The sequence below is a fragment of the Silurus aristotelis genome (genome assembly GCF_946808225.1).
Source record: "Silurus aristotelis genome assembly, chromosome: 9".
In the NCBI taxonomy this organism is placed as follows: Eukaryota; Metazoa; Chordata; class Actinopteri; order Siluriformes; family Siluridae; genus Silurus; species Silurus aristotelis.
Window position 1 is genome coordinate 2665108 of NC_139582.1, and position 17855 is coordinate 2682962.

The 17855-nt window shown below is 42.4% G+C and overlaps 1 protein-coding gene across 11 annotated transcripts in view; it reads right to left on the reverse strand.

Annotated features, from left to right (window-relative positions):
• tcf12 (transcription factor 12) overlaps positions 1-17855 on the reverse strand; it is a 110247-nt gene that overhangs the window by 61406 nt on the left and 30986 nt on the right. For 10 of the 11 annotated variants that reach the window (XR_014534956.1, XR_014534957.1, XM_083549954.1 and 7 more), the window contains exon 5: positions 12074-12176. The exons of the other annotated variant lie outside the window; for it this stretch is intronic. Coding sequence is in view for 8 of the 10 variants with exons in the window: in XM_083549954.1 (XP_083406080.1) it covers positions 12074-12176 (103 nt within the window). In the remaining 2 variants the exon portion in view is untranslated. The remainder of the gene's footprint in view (positions 1-12073; positions 12177-17855) is intronic. 11 annotated transcript variants of the gene reach the window in all.

The following is a 17855-nucleotide window of genomic DNA, read 5'->3' on the forward strand; positions in this document are numbered from 1 at the left end:
TCCATAAATGTGTATGAACCAGGGTTGAGGATCCTCGCCTCGCTGGAAAGCCTCGTAAAGGTACAAGAAAGAGGGAGGTCTCAGGGGAAAGGGAAGTCTTTTGGATGTTACTACCCCAGAGAAATACCATGTTACTTCTATCAGAGTGAAGAAGCTGCTCGGATGAAACCAGATGGAAGTCTATTTGACATGACTCAACTCCCAGATAATTGAGAATTAGTGATGTTTGTTCATGAACGATTTGTTCATTTTGAACGAGACTTTGTGACTCTAATGTGTTTAAATTGTTTTAAAGAGTGATTCGTTCTTTTTATATTGTATATATTACTGTAATATTACAGTGGTTTCTTTATAAGACACAAAGTGGGCTCACTCTTTGAAGGGGACATTAAAGCACTAAGAGGGCGATCGTGAGAAATGGGAGTAAACTCCTGAGAGTAAAACGGGATACAAGATGAGTGGCAAAATATATTTTCCCAACAGGTACATGAGCGAAAATTCTAATGGGGAAGTGCTAGCTCAGTGGTTAAGTCGAGTTAAGGTGCTGGCTCAAGGATCAGAAAGTCAGCGGTTCAACCCTCGGTATCGCCAAGCTGCCTCTCTTGGGCCCTTGAGCAAGGTCCCTAACCCTCTGTGCTCCAGGGGTTCCGTATCATGGCTGACCCTGCGCTCAGACCGAACAAGCTGGGATATGCGAAGAAAGAATTTCAGTGTGCTGTAACGTACATGTGACAAGTAAAAGCTATTCTATTTATTTTTACAGCATTTAACAGACACTCATACAATTATCTCATTTATACATCTGAGCAGTTGAGGGCTAAAGGGCCTTGCTCGGATTGAAGGTAATGGTGTGATTTAAACTCAAGACATTCCGATCAGAAGTCCAACATCTTAACCACTGAGCTACCACCTCCCCATCAAATCACATATTTCACATATTTGAATGGCAGAGTGCATCTCTACATATTACACCAGCTCTGCATACACATTCTGCATTTAATTTCACCAAAATCAGAAGTGAAGTCATGCTCCTCAACCGATATAATAAGAAGCCACATTGTTCCTGATTCCATTATAATCTGAAGAATGTTACCCCCAACAGCTATAAAAATCTCTGGCAAAATAGTGCTCACTAGTAAACTGAAAAAAGTTGGCCAAAGCAACCTGATGCTCTTATGTAACTCATTGTGTAACTGTCTCAGGCGTGTTCAGAAGTCTCATAAGTCTCTGGGTCGAGCTCGCCTGCTGCTCCACTCATAGACATGAGTAATTGGTGTCTCCCACATGATGAGACTTGAATACGTTTTTTTTTTTTGTTGTTGTTGCTGTTGATCAGCTGTTAAGAACCAATCAAAGGGTAAAATATTGCTTGGGGGATGAAAGTGGCTCGCAGGTCGCTAATTGAGCAGCCCCATGCTAAAGCCCTGGAGCCCTGAAACCCCAGAGCCCTGTGTATCTTGTGCAAATGAGAACAGCAAGTATGCCATTTGGACCAACTGGCTCTGTTCCCAGAGGGACGAAGATCAGATACCACAGGTCATCCTCACGTTTGTAGTCTAATTAGAGCACAAGAGAAATACCGTTAAAGGTCTGGGAAACGGAAAAAGTTAATTGTATTGTATTGTGAATGAGAAGGAATCTTTTTTGTTTTGTTTTTCTATTCGTTGCCAACTCTCGGGTTGGGAAACACGAGATAATAAGATAAGATGATAATTGTGGGTCCAGACCGAGCCAGAGCCAGATCCCAGCTGAAGCCTGCAGCTGCCCCTGTCGCCCCCCTCCAGCTTTGAGCCAGGCCTCAGGGAGGTTGGGGTGAGGATGTGGTACGTTGTGGTGGTGGTAGGGGCGGGGGGTGATACAGAGACAGAGGGAAGAAGGGAAAAAAGGAGATTTGTGGCCTTTCAGCTCGTCTTGGGCTGTTCACGCTCGGCTGAGCACAGTAACGGATAACCGCACCCAGCAGCTCTGCATAATGACTGGCTCCATGCTTCACTCTTCTCAACCAGCCCAAACACCACCACCTGCAGCAGCAGCCCCGGGCCACTTATTCCTTTCCCTTCCACTTACTCGAATCTCATCAGTGGCTTATGGCCACAATATCTCTCCGTATAGGTCTTACAGCAAAAAACTACACCAAACTAAAGACGCTGACAAGTCTAGCTGGATTTTTACATTTCTCTAGCAACCTGTTCTGCCTTGTCATTCTTTGAATGTGTGAAGGAAAAAGAGAGAGAGAAGACAGAATGGAGAGAGAGAGAAAGAAAGAACAGCCTTGGCTGCACCTGTGGCCTCTCGACTGCTGTTGCGCTGAGGGAGCGAGCACCTGAGCAGCACCTGGTCACAATCAGAGCGCCTGCTCGTACAGAGTCCTTCAGAGCCAGCCACACACACGCGCACACGCGCACACGCGCACACGCACACACGCACACACCGTTATTGCTGCACACGCCAGGGAGCCGGGGCACAAAGTGGGATTTAATACACCACACTGAGACCTTCTGAACAATTAAAGCGACAAAAAAAAGAGAGACAGAAAGGAAATGAGAGAGGGAGAGAGAGAAAGAAAGAGAGATGCCTAATCCCCCTTTACCTCCAGTCACTACAAAAGGATAGGAAGATGTGTCTTGAAAGGAAGGTCTTGCTGGAAAGGAAAAAAAGGAAAAGCAAAAAAAGGTTGGCGTACTTTGCGATGTCTCTAAACGACTGCATAATTTCATTTCCTGGAAAGCCATTAGCGTCCTTCAAAAGCAGAAAAGAAACAGATGAGAGCAATTCTCATGATCAGGGGATTCGTTAACGCGGCGTAGGAAGGAGGCACGCTAACGCGGAAATCCACTCGGGAATGCGGCATTACACAGTTATTTCTTGCATAACAGTGGGCGTGATTTAAGCGATGGAACGACCTTAAGCCGGTTCATCACGTATCTTAAGAATACACACACACACACATCTAGGGTCTCTGGAGGAGAATTCAGTAAATAAACATAACACTAGGTCTTGCCTGTAAGGCCATTTTAACATGGAAATATGGAAAGTTCATCCATCATTACTAACTGATACAGTTCCTGTCAAAGGTGTGGAACCACCTAGTTCTTTTAAGGTTTCGGAGACACATGAATTTTCCTTTTGTTTAGGTAAAAGCAGTAAGAGAGTCCATACGATTTGGACAGTGAATGAGTGAAAGCAAGTTCTCACGTTTGAATAAAATATTTCTGTCTCTATCAGAAGAACTTGTGTAAGACGGAGAACAGGAGAGAAGATTCGATCAGACTCCTTCACCCCCACAGTCACACATGAAGGTGAAAGTGTAATGGTTTAGGGCTGTTTTGGAGCGGGGAAGGGTTCTGAAAGCAAAAGGAATCCGGAACCAACAAGGATCCCATTCCATACTTCAACACACTCCATGTAATTCCATCTGGACTGCGGCTCACTGGAACCGACATCACCATACAACGAGAAGATGAGCCGAGTTCTGTGTTATTTAGAGAGCAAGCAGTCGTCTGGAGTGATATCTATCATGGAACCACCTGCCCATTCACCGCACCCAAATCCTATTAAACTGATCTGGGATGAACTGGATCACGAAAGAAATCTCCAAATAGTGGAGAACATCTTTGGCGAGTTTTTTTTTCTAGAGGCTCTGCAAAGTATTTCAGGAGAACATTTGGAGAAAGTTAGGGGTAAGGGAGGAATTCTCAATGAGAATAAAATTGAACATCTGGAAATTTATTTGATTTGTTTGGTCCAAGTCAAACTTTATAGCATTGCATGGCCTGAGGTTGTTGCATAGAAACATAAGGAACATGCATGTGTTACTCAAGAAGCTTAAAGTTCTCCAGGAACTATACATGTAAAGAGGGTGAATGAATAAATAAACCCCGACCGATCATGAAAAAAGAGGCCAATCATTGATATGCTTTGTCAGTGAATACAGGGGAATCTGTTCTCAGGGGTCGGGGCTGGCTTCCTCTGAATTTACCCCCCACCCCCAATGTTAGCTCTATAAGCAAAAGCTGACAATGACCTCCCTCGCCAAAAGTATTGGAACAGCAAAGCTGAATCTATTATTTCTACTCTGGCCTTAAGATTTGTGTTTTTGGGATGCGAATATTAGACAATAGAGATCAATATCCAGTCTGTTCTCTCATAGACAGGTCTCTGGTCTTCATGTGGGTTAATCTTTTTTATTTTAAATGTGAATGCTTTCTTCTATATGCAACAGCTAAAAGCAAGAGAATTCATTCGGCGCAAGCAATCAATCCATCTAACAGAACACCGGTGCAGCAAGAAGCACCTGTCTGTCGCATGTTCTAGAGATGGTAAGATTCAGCGATTCACAACAAAGTTAACGTGACACGCGCGACACGTCGAATTAAAGAGTGCGATACAAGTTGGCAATTGAATCACGATGCATCGTTTTTAACATATTCGCAACGGTGAAAAACGATTTATTTATATATATATATAATATTTGATATGTAGCTCGATTTCTGCCGTGTCCTGTGAGTCACACAGAATACAGATTGACATGGCAGAGGCAGAGCTGTACGTTAAGTAAACTGATGATTTGCTGTCTGTCTGATCCAAAGCAATAAAAGTGAACTGTTTCAATAGCAATTTTATAGCAATACATTATTAGAAAGAGTTCTTCAAACCTCACAGCTGCCAGAAATCAGCTGGTTGAAACATCGGGATGTACAGACATGGGGATGTGTATAAACCCTATAAAGAGCTGAGGTGTTTGTGGCAGGAGAAATCTTCTGAGTGAGATCTGATGAGCGGAATCAGTAGAAGTGGAAGGTGTGTTAATGAGAATAGATTTTTTTGGGATGAGCGACAGGACAGTGGTTATGATTACAGCAGCAGCTTGTGGCTATAAATCTATAATACTTCACTGGGGAAGTGGAAGTTTAGCGGTTAAGTGTCTGGGTTACTGATCGGAAGGTCGTTGGTTCAAGCCAGCTTCCTAAATCGCTAGAACGTGCAAAGAAATCATTTCCCTGTGAGATCATCCAGTATTAAAAAAAAATAAATAATCCCTGTCGGATTATCCGAGCACCGACCACGTGGGATTAACCCGAAACAGATAGATGTTTACAGAGACACCGTACATATAGCGACTAGGCATTTGCATTCAATCTGATTTCAATCTCCGTTCCTTAATTCATCGGAGGAAGCCACTCCTCTGACGACGGTTGCTAGGACAACGCATTTCCAATGCTGGCGGGACTTAAAAGCACATCCAAACAACACTTCCAGCAAGGGAAATAACACTTGACAGTAATAATGCTGCATTGTTGAGAGTCTCAAGGCCCGTCTGCAATTAACAAACGGCGGGGTTAGAGGTGGCCGAGCAGCCACCGGAGCTCTACATGCGAAGAGAATGTGGGAGTCTCTCTTATCCCCCAGGTGCGGAGCAAACACTCCCATGCCATGTCACACTCTTAACTAATAGATTTTCATGTATCCGCTCAGAGTTTGGGTTTGTAAGGACAAAATCCCAAGGCACAACAGAAAAGGCGAACTTCTGGGATCGGTGCTGGCGGATGGTCCGTACGGGAAATAACGGCGCCCTCGTCGAGTCGATCCGGCAGACGGTGTAATCCGAGCTGGAACACACACGTTGTGCGCACGTGCGGCGAGTGCGTGATGACACCCCTAATAGTAAGAAGATTACATTAATGCAACAGAGCGGCCGCAGGAACGCGAGCGTTTCCGCACGCCGGTCAGCAGAGTTAAAAATACGACGCACAAACACGGAGCAAAGAAAGTACAAACCCCATGTCAGCAAAAGTAAACACGCCCACATACACATTTACGGCTAAATTATGTCGACTAAACTAAACAAGCACGGCTTGTTCCTGACACGCTCGTTCAGCTGAAGACAAACAGGACAGCGAGGCTTTTCTATTTTTTTATTTCCTTTTTTTTTTTTTTTTTTTAGATACAAGGAAGCTCTGAAATGTCCTTGTAATGTACTTTCTTCCTTTTTTTTTGGTGTTGCTGATTTTCCTTCTTTGTTGCTGAGGCATCAGTGTGACCCAAACATGGGATTGCAAAAAAACAAAACAAAACAAAAAAACAGAAGTGTAAGTCCAGTAGTCTGGGTCTCTCTCGTCCTTACGTCTCAGCACAAACACCAGTAGCTACACACACACACACACACACACACACACACACACACACACACACACACACACGGATGTTTTAGGGGACAGGTGATAAATCAGCTTGAGTGGACACAAACATAAAGCAGGCGATGCTGCGACTAAGATGCGCACAAACATAAACCGTTCACGAAGTCTTCGACTGAACACGGGCCTCGCAACGCAAAATACCCAGAAAAAGTGTAACACAACTTCATATATCCATTGTTTTGCAATATGACCGTAGGAACCATTTAAGGAAAAATCCTGGACCAAAAACACCCAAAACGCTACCCAAAAAAATAGCACAACACAACTCCACAAATCCGTTGTTCTGCAACGCTCTACACTTCTATTTTTTTTCATGGCAAATGATGCAAAACCACTAGTTCCTCTTCGACCACAAAACACACATGACCTTCTCTTGTCTTAAGCAAACCCACTAAGCAACCCCCCCCCAAAAAAAATAAAAAAAATAAGTGTTGCCCCTGTATGAGCTCAAAAATGGATGTCACAGGAAAGTAACAAAGGACATTTATAAAATGAAGCAAATAACAGCAATTGTAAATCATAAACTAGAAAATTTGCAGACCAAATATGCAACATCTCACAGTAGGGGTGTGCAAGTGATATATAAACATACATCTACATTTTTTATTTTATTGATAACAAGAAATAGACGATAGTGTGTTATTGTGCTGGTACATTAAAAACTAACGTGGACATTGATATTCTTCATGTTCTGCATGGTGGTCAGTTCAGACAGAATCTGATCTTTTCCTATAAGCCGATAAATTGATTTTTACCTTTTATAAGCTTTTTTTTTTTTTACTGTTATAAAGCCTTTTTTATTTATTTTATTGGTTTTAAAGTGTGAATCCTCTTTTGATTCAAATTCTTATATTTATTTGTCTAATTGACTAAGACATTATGGCTGTTTCCAAGCAAATTAAATCAGTATTTTTTAAATATTAAAATACAATAAAAAATATAATTTTCTATAAATTGTATAATATATTTTAACAGCTGATTTTTGGAATGATTTTTGTTTATGATAGAAAGATGCCTTTTTGTACTTAGTTTTCCATTTCTTTTTCTCTTCTTTTTTATATATTAATATTTCTGATGAGCAAATTTACAGTAAACAAAAAGCTAATGTATGAAAGGGGATGTACGTGTTTGAATTATGTGTATTCATTTATATAATGTCTGATGTACATCTGATGAAAATGCAATGTTTAGTTTTCTTTTAAAAAATGTAAATAAAAAAAAGTTGCTCCGCTAACAGAAAGCTGATTGGCTGTTGGATGTTGGTCTCATTTGTATTCGTTTACAATTATTTGAAAAATGTAGAATTTTTTTGTATTATTGTTTTTATACTGTAATAAAACACGCCGGATCAGGACCCCAGTATTACCGCAGAAACCTGAAACGTCGCCGCGACTAATTTGTCGTTTGTGATTATAATCTGGTTGTCGAGTAAATACCAGCATCGCTGAAGCGGCAGGATTTTCAGCATGCGTGCAGATTTTTCCATAATCTAAATCTGGATTAAGCTTTATTAAAAATCGTTTGAAACCTTCAGTCCACTCCACTCCACACAATGCCATCGTTATGCAACAGCGTTCAACCTCACACTAATAGATAAAACACACACACACACACACACACACACACACACACACACACACACACCTCGGTCATTGATAAGGCAAGAAAGCATGGTGTGTCTCCTGGCACACTTGAGGAATGTAAAGCGTACAGATTTCTAGTCCAGCGCTCCAGACGAGTCTTGGAAAAGTAAAGAGCGCAGATTGAGGGGAAATGAAGCCGTCATGTGGTGACCATGTGCAGAGGCGTAGCTAAAGGATGCTGGGTAAAATGGCAGACTGGATGAGGAATGGAAGATATGTTCACCAATCAATCACTATTACATAAAGAGCAACCTTTTATATTGATAGATCTGACTGTTGAAAAAAGACATACCGATTACACACAGTGTCTGAGGCCAAAAGTATTCGGACACCCCGCTTTTCCAGCCTCCAGGTTTCTTTCAATGAATAAATCAACACTGGTTCGGTAGATTACACACTTAAGATACCACCAGCCTAAAACTCTGTTGAGAGAAATTATAGCATTTATTTACATTTTTTATAAACCAGACAAAACAACCAGGAAAAAAACGTGCTCAACACCAGCTCCATGGAGATACAGGAGTTGAAATGAAAGATTTCCTACTATAGAGCTCTGAGCCTCATCCCTATTGAACAGTGAATGTGAAAGCTGAATAAACCCCATCCCTTCTCACCTCACCATCAGTTACTGACACCCTTATAACTGAAAAAGAACAATTCTCCACAAAATCTAGAGGAACATCTTCCCAGAAGAGAGGTTGTTATAAGAGTCAAATGAGATTAAAATGGGGACTAAATGTAAAAAGTGGGAGCCAAATAGTCTAAGACATTAGACTTCTAATCAGAAGGTCATAGGTTCAAATCTTTCCACCATCACCAAGCTGCCACTGTTGGGCCCTTGAGCAAGGCCCCTAACCCTCACTTGTTTAGTTGTATAAATAATGTTGTCTCTCACACTTCATAAATATAAATATCAAATGCTGATGTTCAAAAAGCATTCGGGCAGGTGTCCACAAACTTTTGGCGTGAAGTGTTTAAGGTCATTTATACAGCATGCTAATGTCTATTTGTGTACCATTAGTGTGATATTATATATTTCTACCATACTGTCTGTTCCAAGAGCTTTGGTGTCAAACGGTATTTCATACACACACACACACACACACACACACACCCCTGAATCCGTGCTCAGGAACACGCTAGAAACCCAATCCACCCCCTCCCTGAATATAGCATTTGTGCCAATCAATAATAGTAAACAGGGGTTTATTTATAGTGCTTCAGCTCGACACGATTAAATTCACCGGTTTCGTCCGTCACATGCAGCGCGCCACGTTTCTAAATATAACGCTGAAAAGGAATACACTGTTTTTTTTTTCCCCCTGCCGTTACACTCAGGCTCAGGCAAAACCATTAAAATACACTTGAACTAAAAATGACCTTTTAAATGAATCTCCATTATTCAAGACACGCCGCGTATTGTGGTGGTTACTCTAATTAAAGTGTTATGTCAAATAAACAGTCATTACCCGCCATCTGCCTCGTGCTACAACACTGTACCGACTTCATTATCATACACAATAGGTGACCTCGACTAACCCTGACGTGCTTTCGGCGCGTTGACGTGTCGGGCTTCGTGCGGATGAAAGATCGGACGATATAAAATACGATTACGCATAAAAAACTCACATACGCATGAGTTCTAGTGTGCATAATACTCAAAACAGGATGGAGGCTATTTATTAGCTTTTAGATGGTAGCTTAATGGTTAAGGCATTGGACTTGAATACGAAAGTCATGAGTTCAAATCCCACCACCACCAAGCTGCCACTTTTGGGCCCCTGAGCAAGGCCCTTAACCCCGTAGCTGCTCAGTAGTAGAATTGATGTAATTGGAAAAGTGGAAAATAAAAATGGTAGCTTAGTGGTTAGGATGTTGGACTTCTGATCAAAAGGTTGTAAGTTTAAATCCCACCACCACCACGCTGCCACTGTTGGGCACCTGAGCAAGGCCCTTCAACCTCGACTGCTCAGTTGTATAAATTATATAATTGTAAAAGTGGAAAATAGAAAAGTGGTAGCTCATTGGTTGAGATGTTGAACTTCTGATCAAAAGGTTAAGAGTTCAAATCCCTGAACCACCAAGCTGCCACTGTTGGGCCCCTGAGCAAGGCCCTTAACTGCTCAGTAGTATAAATGATATAAATCATTGGCGTGAATGTAAATGTATTTTGTTCTACATTGAATCAGTGCACTGTTTGCACCCTGCTAATGCACAGGACCATCTGGTGATGTCTTCAAGTGCAAACATTTCATTTTTCATCATGAAAAAAAATAAACAAACAGGGATTTATATATATGAGGAAAGACGAGCCCTCGCTACACTGGAGGTAAACACTGACGTCCAAACTCTTCTATTTTCTTCAAGTTACTGAAGACCACAAGGATTTTGGGGCTTGATCTAATCCACTTACATCACTGTGGCTTTTAAAACACTTCCAGTACAAAAGCAAAAAATGAACCTATAGAAATAAATCACAGGAAACAGATCACTCGCTTCCTGCCCTAACCGGTGTGTCCTCAAAACCTCCGCTGACTCGATGCTGAGTCTTAGGCCACGTCTACAATAATACGTTTTTCATTTGAAAACGCATAATTTTCTCTCCGTTTTGGCCTTCCGTCTACATTTTCAGTTAAACGCAGTTTTTTGCGTCACAGTGTGGTCTGTGAAAACAGAGACTTTCGAAAACGATGACGCAATATTTCCAAAAGCAGGAAAGTAAATAAACGGCGGGCGGAAATGACGCAGGTCGAAGAGACTTACGAGTTGCTCGTGCGCAGTACAGGGACATGAGCCTTTTCAGACGTTTTAGTGTGGATGAGCAAAGTTTGGAAAGCGTGTGGACGCTGGACGTTTCAAGACGGAAACGGCGTTTTAAAAATTGATCCGGATTAGTGTAGACGTAACCTTAACCGCATTATGTGTCTGGTTCTTGCTCAGGTGCTTTCATTAGCAGGTACATTTGGCAGATGCCATTATCCAGAGTGACTTACAACTGAGGGTTAAGGGCCTTGCTTAGGGGCCCAGCAGTGGCAGCTTGGTGGTGGTGGGATTTTTATCAGATGTGTGAACTTCTGATCCAAAGTCCAATGCCCTCACCACTAAGCTCCCACCTCTCAGTTTATAAGGTCTGAGTGTGTATTCTTTTATGGAAAACACCCCAGAATGCAGAATTCCCATATAAAAATCCAGATACCCATAATACCGAAGGCTCGGCGTCTGATTCCGACCGGTTAAAGCGCGCAGACAGTCCGATTGTCAAATTCACCAGACACATTGTTTTTCTGAAATATTCCGTGAAAATAATTACAGCCACGAGAAGCAAACCGAAGAAGAAAACAGCTTCTCTCACACACACTTGGAGAGATGACTGAAACGAAACGCTGTCTTTTTAACATCACTAGCGCTGATGCATAAACTTGCCACCTTACATGGCAACCGGTCTCCAGGGTGAAGCGACAATGCGGCGCAACCGACCGCCCATAAAGCTGTCGTGTGCCAGCGCATTGCCCCCCCGAGCTGGAAAGAACCAGATCGCACCCCAAACAGAAGTGCAATTCGCTGTCCGTTTTGGAAATTGTTAAACGAATAACACAGGGGTTCAAATTCAGGCATGAAATTATTACTCGATAAAATAAATTCTTTCGTTTGAAAGAAAAAAAAAACAATCGAAAGAGAAAAAAGGGAAAGCCGGAGCCCGACCTCTGAAACATCTGAAATATATTTGGAGCGAAAAGAGGAACTCTTTTCTTGGTTCATCTCGCTTTCGCACACCTCTGCGGAACGAACAGAGAGACCTCAGAAAATCATATGACCTGACTGGTTTGTGTGAGAAATGATCACTGGCACATCTGCTTGTTTCACCACAATCCTCCCCCTCCCCCTCTTCTCGTTCCCCCCCTCCCTCCTCGCTCTCGGGGGCAACTGGAAGTAGCTGCTGGGGTTTTTGATGATAGGTAGAAGAAAGTCTTTTGTGATGGAAAACTGTACTGATGGCGTGACTTCCACCCTGAGTGAACAGTTGTGGGGTGGGGGGGGGGGGTGGGGGGGTTAATGGGAAGAGATGGAGGGGGGGGCAGTTAAAGAGGCGATTTATTATGGAGGCGACACTGTCTGTGTTACAAACTGAAAAGCAGGCAAGTCGACGTGTTGCGAGGACATAAATAAAAATCTCGCTCGGGGTGGAAATGGTTGGGGGGGGATTTCGAGGTGACAATCACCTTGGATACTCACCCATTATGCTGGAGCTCATGAAAGGTGTCGGGGACAATCCTTCATGGGACACTAATCGACTGTCACTCAAGTGATCACCATAATGAGGGCTGTCTGCGAAACCCTGGGGGAAAGAGATCACAGCATTAAGCACATTATTAGCCAGTTCTGCTAATTGAGTGCTATGACACTCTTCTAATTACTGAAGCAGAAACGAGCCGTGGCGTTGGTCAAGCGTTTCCCTGGAACGATCGATTTTTTTGTTCTTCAACTTCTTTTGCTGTTTTGTTTTTTTTTTTAAATCTTGGATGCATTTCATTAAGAGGGCAAAGAGAAGCCTGAGGAGACGCCAGCTTCTGCAGCACATGCATGTCTAATCATACCAAACTAATGTGAACAAAAGATGACTGGTACATTCATCATTTACACACACTACATGGACAGTATTCGGACACCTGACCTTTCCAGCCATATGTGCTCCTTCCCCAATCTCTGGATGTGGTAGCATGAAATTTTCCCTCCACTTAAACCTGCTTCAGCATGACTCCTGTACACAAAGCCAGCTCTATGATCTGCTTTCCATGGGTTGGAGTGGAAGATCTCCTGCTATAAAGCTCCAACCTTATTGCTTGCAGAGCAAATATGGACCAAATGTAGAATTGGATGTTACCAGAAGAACATACCAAACCTAATGACCGTGCGTCCACAAACTTTTGGCCTGCACATTTTACTGCCACTCAAATACATTCTCAAGTCATTGTTAATGTCAAGTCACTAAAGTCTACACAAGTCATTGTTCCAGTAAATAACAATGATGCTCAATATGGTTGATGTTAAGGCTTGAAGCACAGGTTCTTTGAGGAACAGCTCTGGGCTGCTTAGCTCCAGTGATGAGCATATGTAAGCTTTGTGGAGACGTTAATTGTCAGCATCATTTTGAGGAACATTTAAAATCTCTGTGTACTTCATAAATGTCTGGTCCCATCGTGGCTGCATTCGTAATAATTACCTTATTGTTTTTGTTATAATAAATATAATATTAGCTCAAAATAAAAAGATTACATTAGAGAATAACATGTAATACTTCATACCAAGGGGTGCAAAATTCCAGGAATTTGGAATTAATGGAAACATTAAACGGGAATAAAGTGGAAAAATTGCAAAAAAAGATCTTGCAGGATAATTTGGGTTAAAACAACCAGATTTAATGCAATTTTATTTTAATGGATTTCCTGCACATTCATCAATCAAATGCCCACATCACACTTACTACAGAGCCACTAGGGCCTTATATACATTTCCACAAAATTTCTATTTAATTTCCAACTCGGAATATTTAAACAAAATTCCCCAGATGAAGTTTTCGTTGCAAGTTTCCGTGAATTTACCAGGAAATTTTCCACCTCTTTGCACCCAATTCATACCATATTGTGAATTCCTTCCTGCACTACATACGTGCACCAAGTTGACCAACATCCAAATAAGTCGTATCCTCCATCTCCATCCGGTGAAGACTGTAAATTTCCCATAACCCCTCACTTCTTTCCATCCACCAGGAGAGCCGTGACATATTTCAGCACCCGTGCTGCATTTGGGAATTCCCCTCGCCCAGGTGAGGAAAGTTGGGACATATAGGTAAAAATTTGAAATAGTTCTGAACCATAATTGATCAAACGGTCTGATTAACATCTCATCCTTGGATTGCGTTTGTCGACTGTCTGAATGCTGGAATGAACGATCCCGGCGTCTTGCGATTGCCGGTTTACACTGTACCAGAAAACACCGCAGTGCCATGCACATTTTAACATCGAATGAGGCATGGCTAATTTCCTTTCCAAACTGTTTATCTGAATGTAAAGCAGCATTTCCCTACGGCGCGGCTAGCACTAGCGCTGGATTACCCGGGTCAGTCTCGAGCTACTACTCGCTCCTGGAGTGTCCTCAGGGGTCTACGGTTTCTTCCCGCCTTGCAAAAACAGGCTCGCTAAAGGGTCCCCTAGGCGCGAACGCGCATGCGCGTGGCGTCCTGTGATGGAAAAGCATGGCATCGGGGGTGTATTCCCACCTCGCTCCCGTTTCAGCGGTTTAAATCCGTCGCTAAAAATGAATGAACCATTTTAGGAACCATAAAAAAAAAACAACAGATTTTTTACGGGGGGAAAAAAAGGAAGAAAGGGAAAGCGATGCAGACTTGGGCCAATATATGGAAAGTACTATATAGATAGATGGATAGATGGATCACTTTATCTGTGCCAGAGGGAAATTCGCCAGGACTTGATCGCCTGCCAAGCTGTAGCAAGCGGCAGAGTTTAGCAGAGACCTGGATCATGTAAACAAGCGGCGCTGTTAGTACTTAAAGTCAATTTCAGTGTCATCAAGAGGAAGTAAAAAAAATATTGCAGTCATACGCATTAATGCATTGATTTTGCTTCTCATCAAAACAACGTTCTGAGGTTTTTACTCGTCCTCAATCCATCCTAAATAACATGGAACTGATTATTATTACAATTTATTGACCTTGCATTTTTTTAAATCTAATCCTCAACTGCAAAGTTTTTGGATATTAAAAATCTACGGTTGCCGGCGATTCATCCGATCAAGGTGCCTGAGAAAACTCCTACACTCCCTCAACTCTTCCCCTTCTTCGTTCTTCTTCTTCCGCAGCTAAACACTGCCCTTTCATGACCGTTATCAGCTTCGGGGCCTTGGCTCTAAATATCAGAGGAACTGATTATGTGCTTCTTTAAAACTCGGGGCTGCGCGTCATAAAAGAGACTCTGTAGCTGGTCTAATCCTGGGCCCTGTGAAAATCCGTCTGCCGCAGCACTCGCAAACATCATTAACTCCCTCTGGAGTCCCGGAGCAGCGGCTGCTGCCTTTTTCTTCTTTTTCACATCATATTCTCCACCTTCAACATGGAGTAAGCTCAATCTTATTATAAGCTTGTGTTTTGTTTTTTTTTGGGAATAGAGTGTGACATATATTTCAGACGCATCCAGTGTCGATGCAATACAAAATTTAATTAAAAAAAAAACCCACTCAGTATACCTTCTAAATGGTCCTTCTGAGCCACCGTAGTTTAACCACACGATCTATAGAAAGATGGCAGGATGGAGGAAGACGTCATTCCCACTCCAAAAAAAATCTAAAAATCAGCTGTGTTTATCCACATGCATAACCGACCCACTAGTGGTGCTTTCGTCTTGCTCGCGTTTCGTGACCCGGAGCTGACAGCTGCCAGAGCGTCTGAAAGGAAAAACACCTCGGAGATGAAGGTCTGCAGGGGATGTGCTAGATAGAAGGGTTGACAATGGGAAGCTAGGAAGAGTCTGTGCTCCTGTGGGACCATTAGATCATCAATCATGCCTGCTCATCGTCTCGAAATGCACTATTCTCTTGTGTTCCTCAGTGTGTGTGTGGGTTTTGTCGCTGTTTAGGTACCGCTGGCAAAATGACTGTCAACACTCTGCTTAGGCATGCAGGCCAACGCTCCAGCAGATGACCCGACGTCTAAAGCGCTCTCCTTCGCGTCCAGGTGAACGTCTGCCTGCACTCTCATATTTGGAGGACGGGTGATATGAGCGTGACGGACAGGCAGAGGCATTATGGGATGGATAGGGCGCGGATAGGGCTGTCAGACGCGAGGCCCGTGGCTGCCCAGGATCCAGAGTCTGGCTGCTGTCCAAGGTCAGCATTCAGGGACTGGAGGCTGTTCACAGCCCACTAATCATACACACGCTCAGCACAGAAAGAGTGAGAGAGTGTGTGTGTGTGTGTGTGTGTGTGTGTGTGTGTGTGTGTGTGTGTGTGTGTGTGCGATAGAGAGAGACAGAGAGATAGAGGAAGAGAGCACAGAAAGGAAATTCATCTTTTTTCGGTTGTAAAAAAAAAAAAAATAAATAAAAAAAAAGTGTGAAAACCACAGAAAACAAGGCGCGAAGATCTGCGAGGGGTCTGAGGGACAAGTCCATGCGAAAGCAAAATAAGATTGGTTTATCTGATGAGAGATTGGAGATGGTGGTGTAAACCTCGGTACAGGCGCCACGACACGTGAAGATGCTGATAAGATTTGAGCTCGCCGTAAAAACACCGTGGGAGAATTCTCTGCCTGCTAGCGAGCCGCTGTGGTCGATCTCTCTGATAGCGCTCCATGAACAAACCGCAAGAGGATAACGGCTGCTCTGAAGGACTGCTCTTTTGGGGGAGGGGAGGGGGGGGGCTTGGGTTTCCTATCGAGGGGAGAGGGTTATCCGAAGTGGGTGAGTGTACGCTAAGGGTTGAGCTTTTTTTTGACCTGAAAAAAGGCCACGAACAACAGGACATCTGAGATGTAACTGAGATGCAAGAGCAAGACGGCTTCTATTACGGTTTGAACATGGAGGAAGTAACGGCAGACAGAATGTGTGTGTGTGTGTGTGTGTGTGTGTGTGTGTGTGTGTGTGTGTGTTGTTTAGGGATGTGCATCTCCATAACCGAGGCGTTACAATTCGCATCTCGATGCACATATAAAGCAGCTACCAATACGATACACCACTATTTCTAATTTGATTCAACACAATGTGATTTAATGGATAAAAACATGATGCTATGATGTTTAATATCGCACAGAATAGGGTGGAAACGATTCCTCAAGTAATTTGAATAACCATCGAGGCAAACTATTTTCCTCAATGCTTCGTTTAGTCCATTTAACTCCACACAGAGCACCGTGTTTCCACAGGGACCATTATAACTGACGCGCCGCCTGCTAAACTCTGGAATGCCCGGAACAGGTAACACGCAAAACGCTGTAGAATGAAAACAGTGAAGGGCGAGGAAAATATTCATGCCACAGAAGACACCAGAACGTTTCCAAAGTTTGTGACCATTTCAAACTAAAACAAAGGAAAGACCGTAGAGTGCAGCTCCTTTTTTTTTTTTTTTTTTTTTTTTTTTTATAATTTGAAATAGATTTTTATATTTTTATTTATGATTTTTAATTTATATGTTTGCATTTGCATTTTGATGTAATATGGCAATTAAATGCACTAAAGGTTTTTTTTTGTTTTTTTTTTTACAGGTTTTCTTGTGTGCAATTTCAGCAAAAAAAAAAAAAAAAAAAGTGACAAATGGTGTTCATTTTAAGAGTCTTATTTTCTCTTGTGTATTTAGTATCATTGATGGAATAATCGGTAGAATATTGGATTTCTAAAATAATGGATAGCTGCAGCCCTACTTTAGATAGTGCTGACCTTTAACAAACTTAACAACAAAAAAAAGGCTTTTGTAGTGTAAAAAAAAAAAAAAGAAAAAAAGAAAAAAATGATGAAAATAAAAAACCAGACGTTTTTTTCCTGTTCTGTCTGCGGGAAGATGCAGCTCTACCTCTGCCATGTTAATCTGTATAGTCTTGTTTAGCGACAAGAAATCGATCTACATATCAAATATTGGTCCCCAATTATAAGGCACTTTTTGAAATAATAAAAGTATCGTGCATCTCCTGACAATTATATAGAAATAAATCGGGTTTTTTTTACCTCCTTTTTTAAATTAATGCATCGTATCGTTAACGTTCCTGCCGATGCACCGATGAGAATGGCTGAATGTGTGTGGACACAGGGATTAATAGGTGGGTGGATGGAGGGATGTGCACAGGATTAAGCTAGAGGCGGGGATCATCCGTGTTCAGAGTGAGCCTGATGTGTGTTTGACAGGCTGGAAAGAATGCCATGTGTACGCAGCTTTTCTTTCGCTCATCACATGTGCCACGCTTTAGCGGTGTCGGACGCACACGAGGGGATTTTTGGTGCTGGGTTTCGGAAAA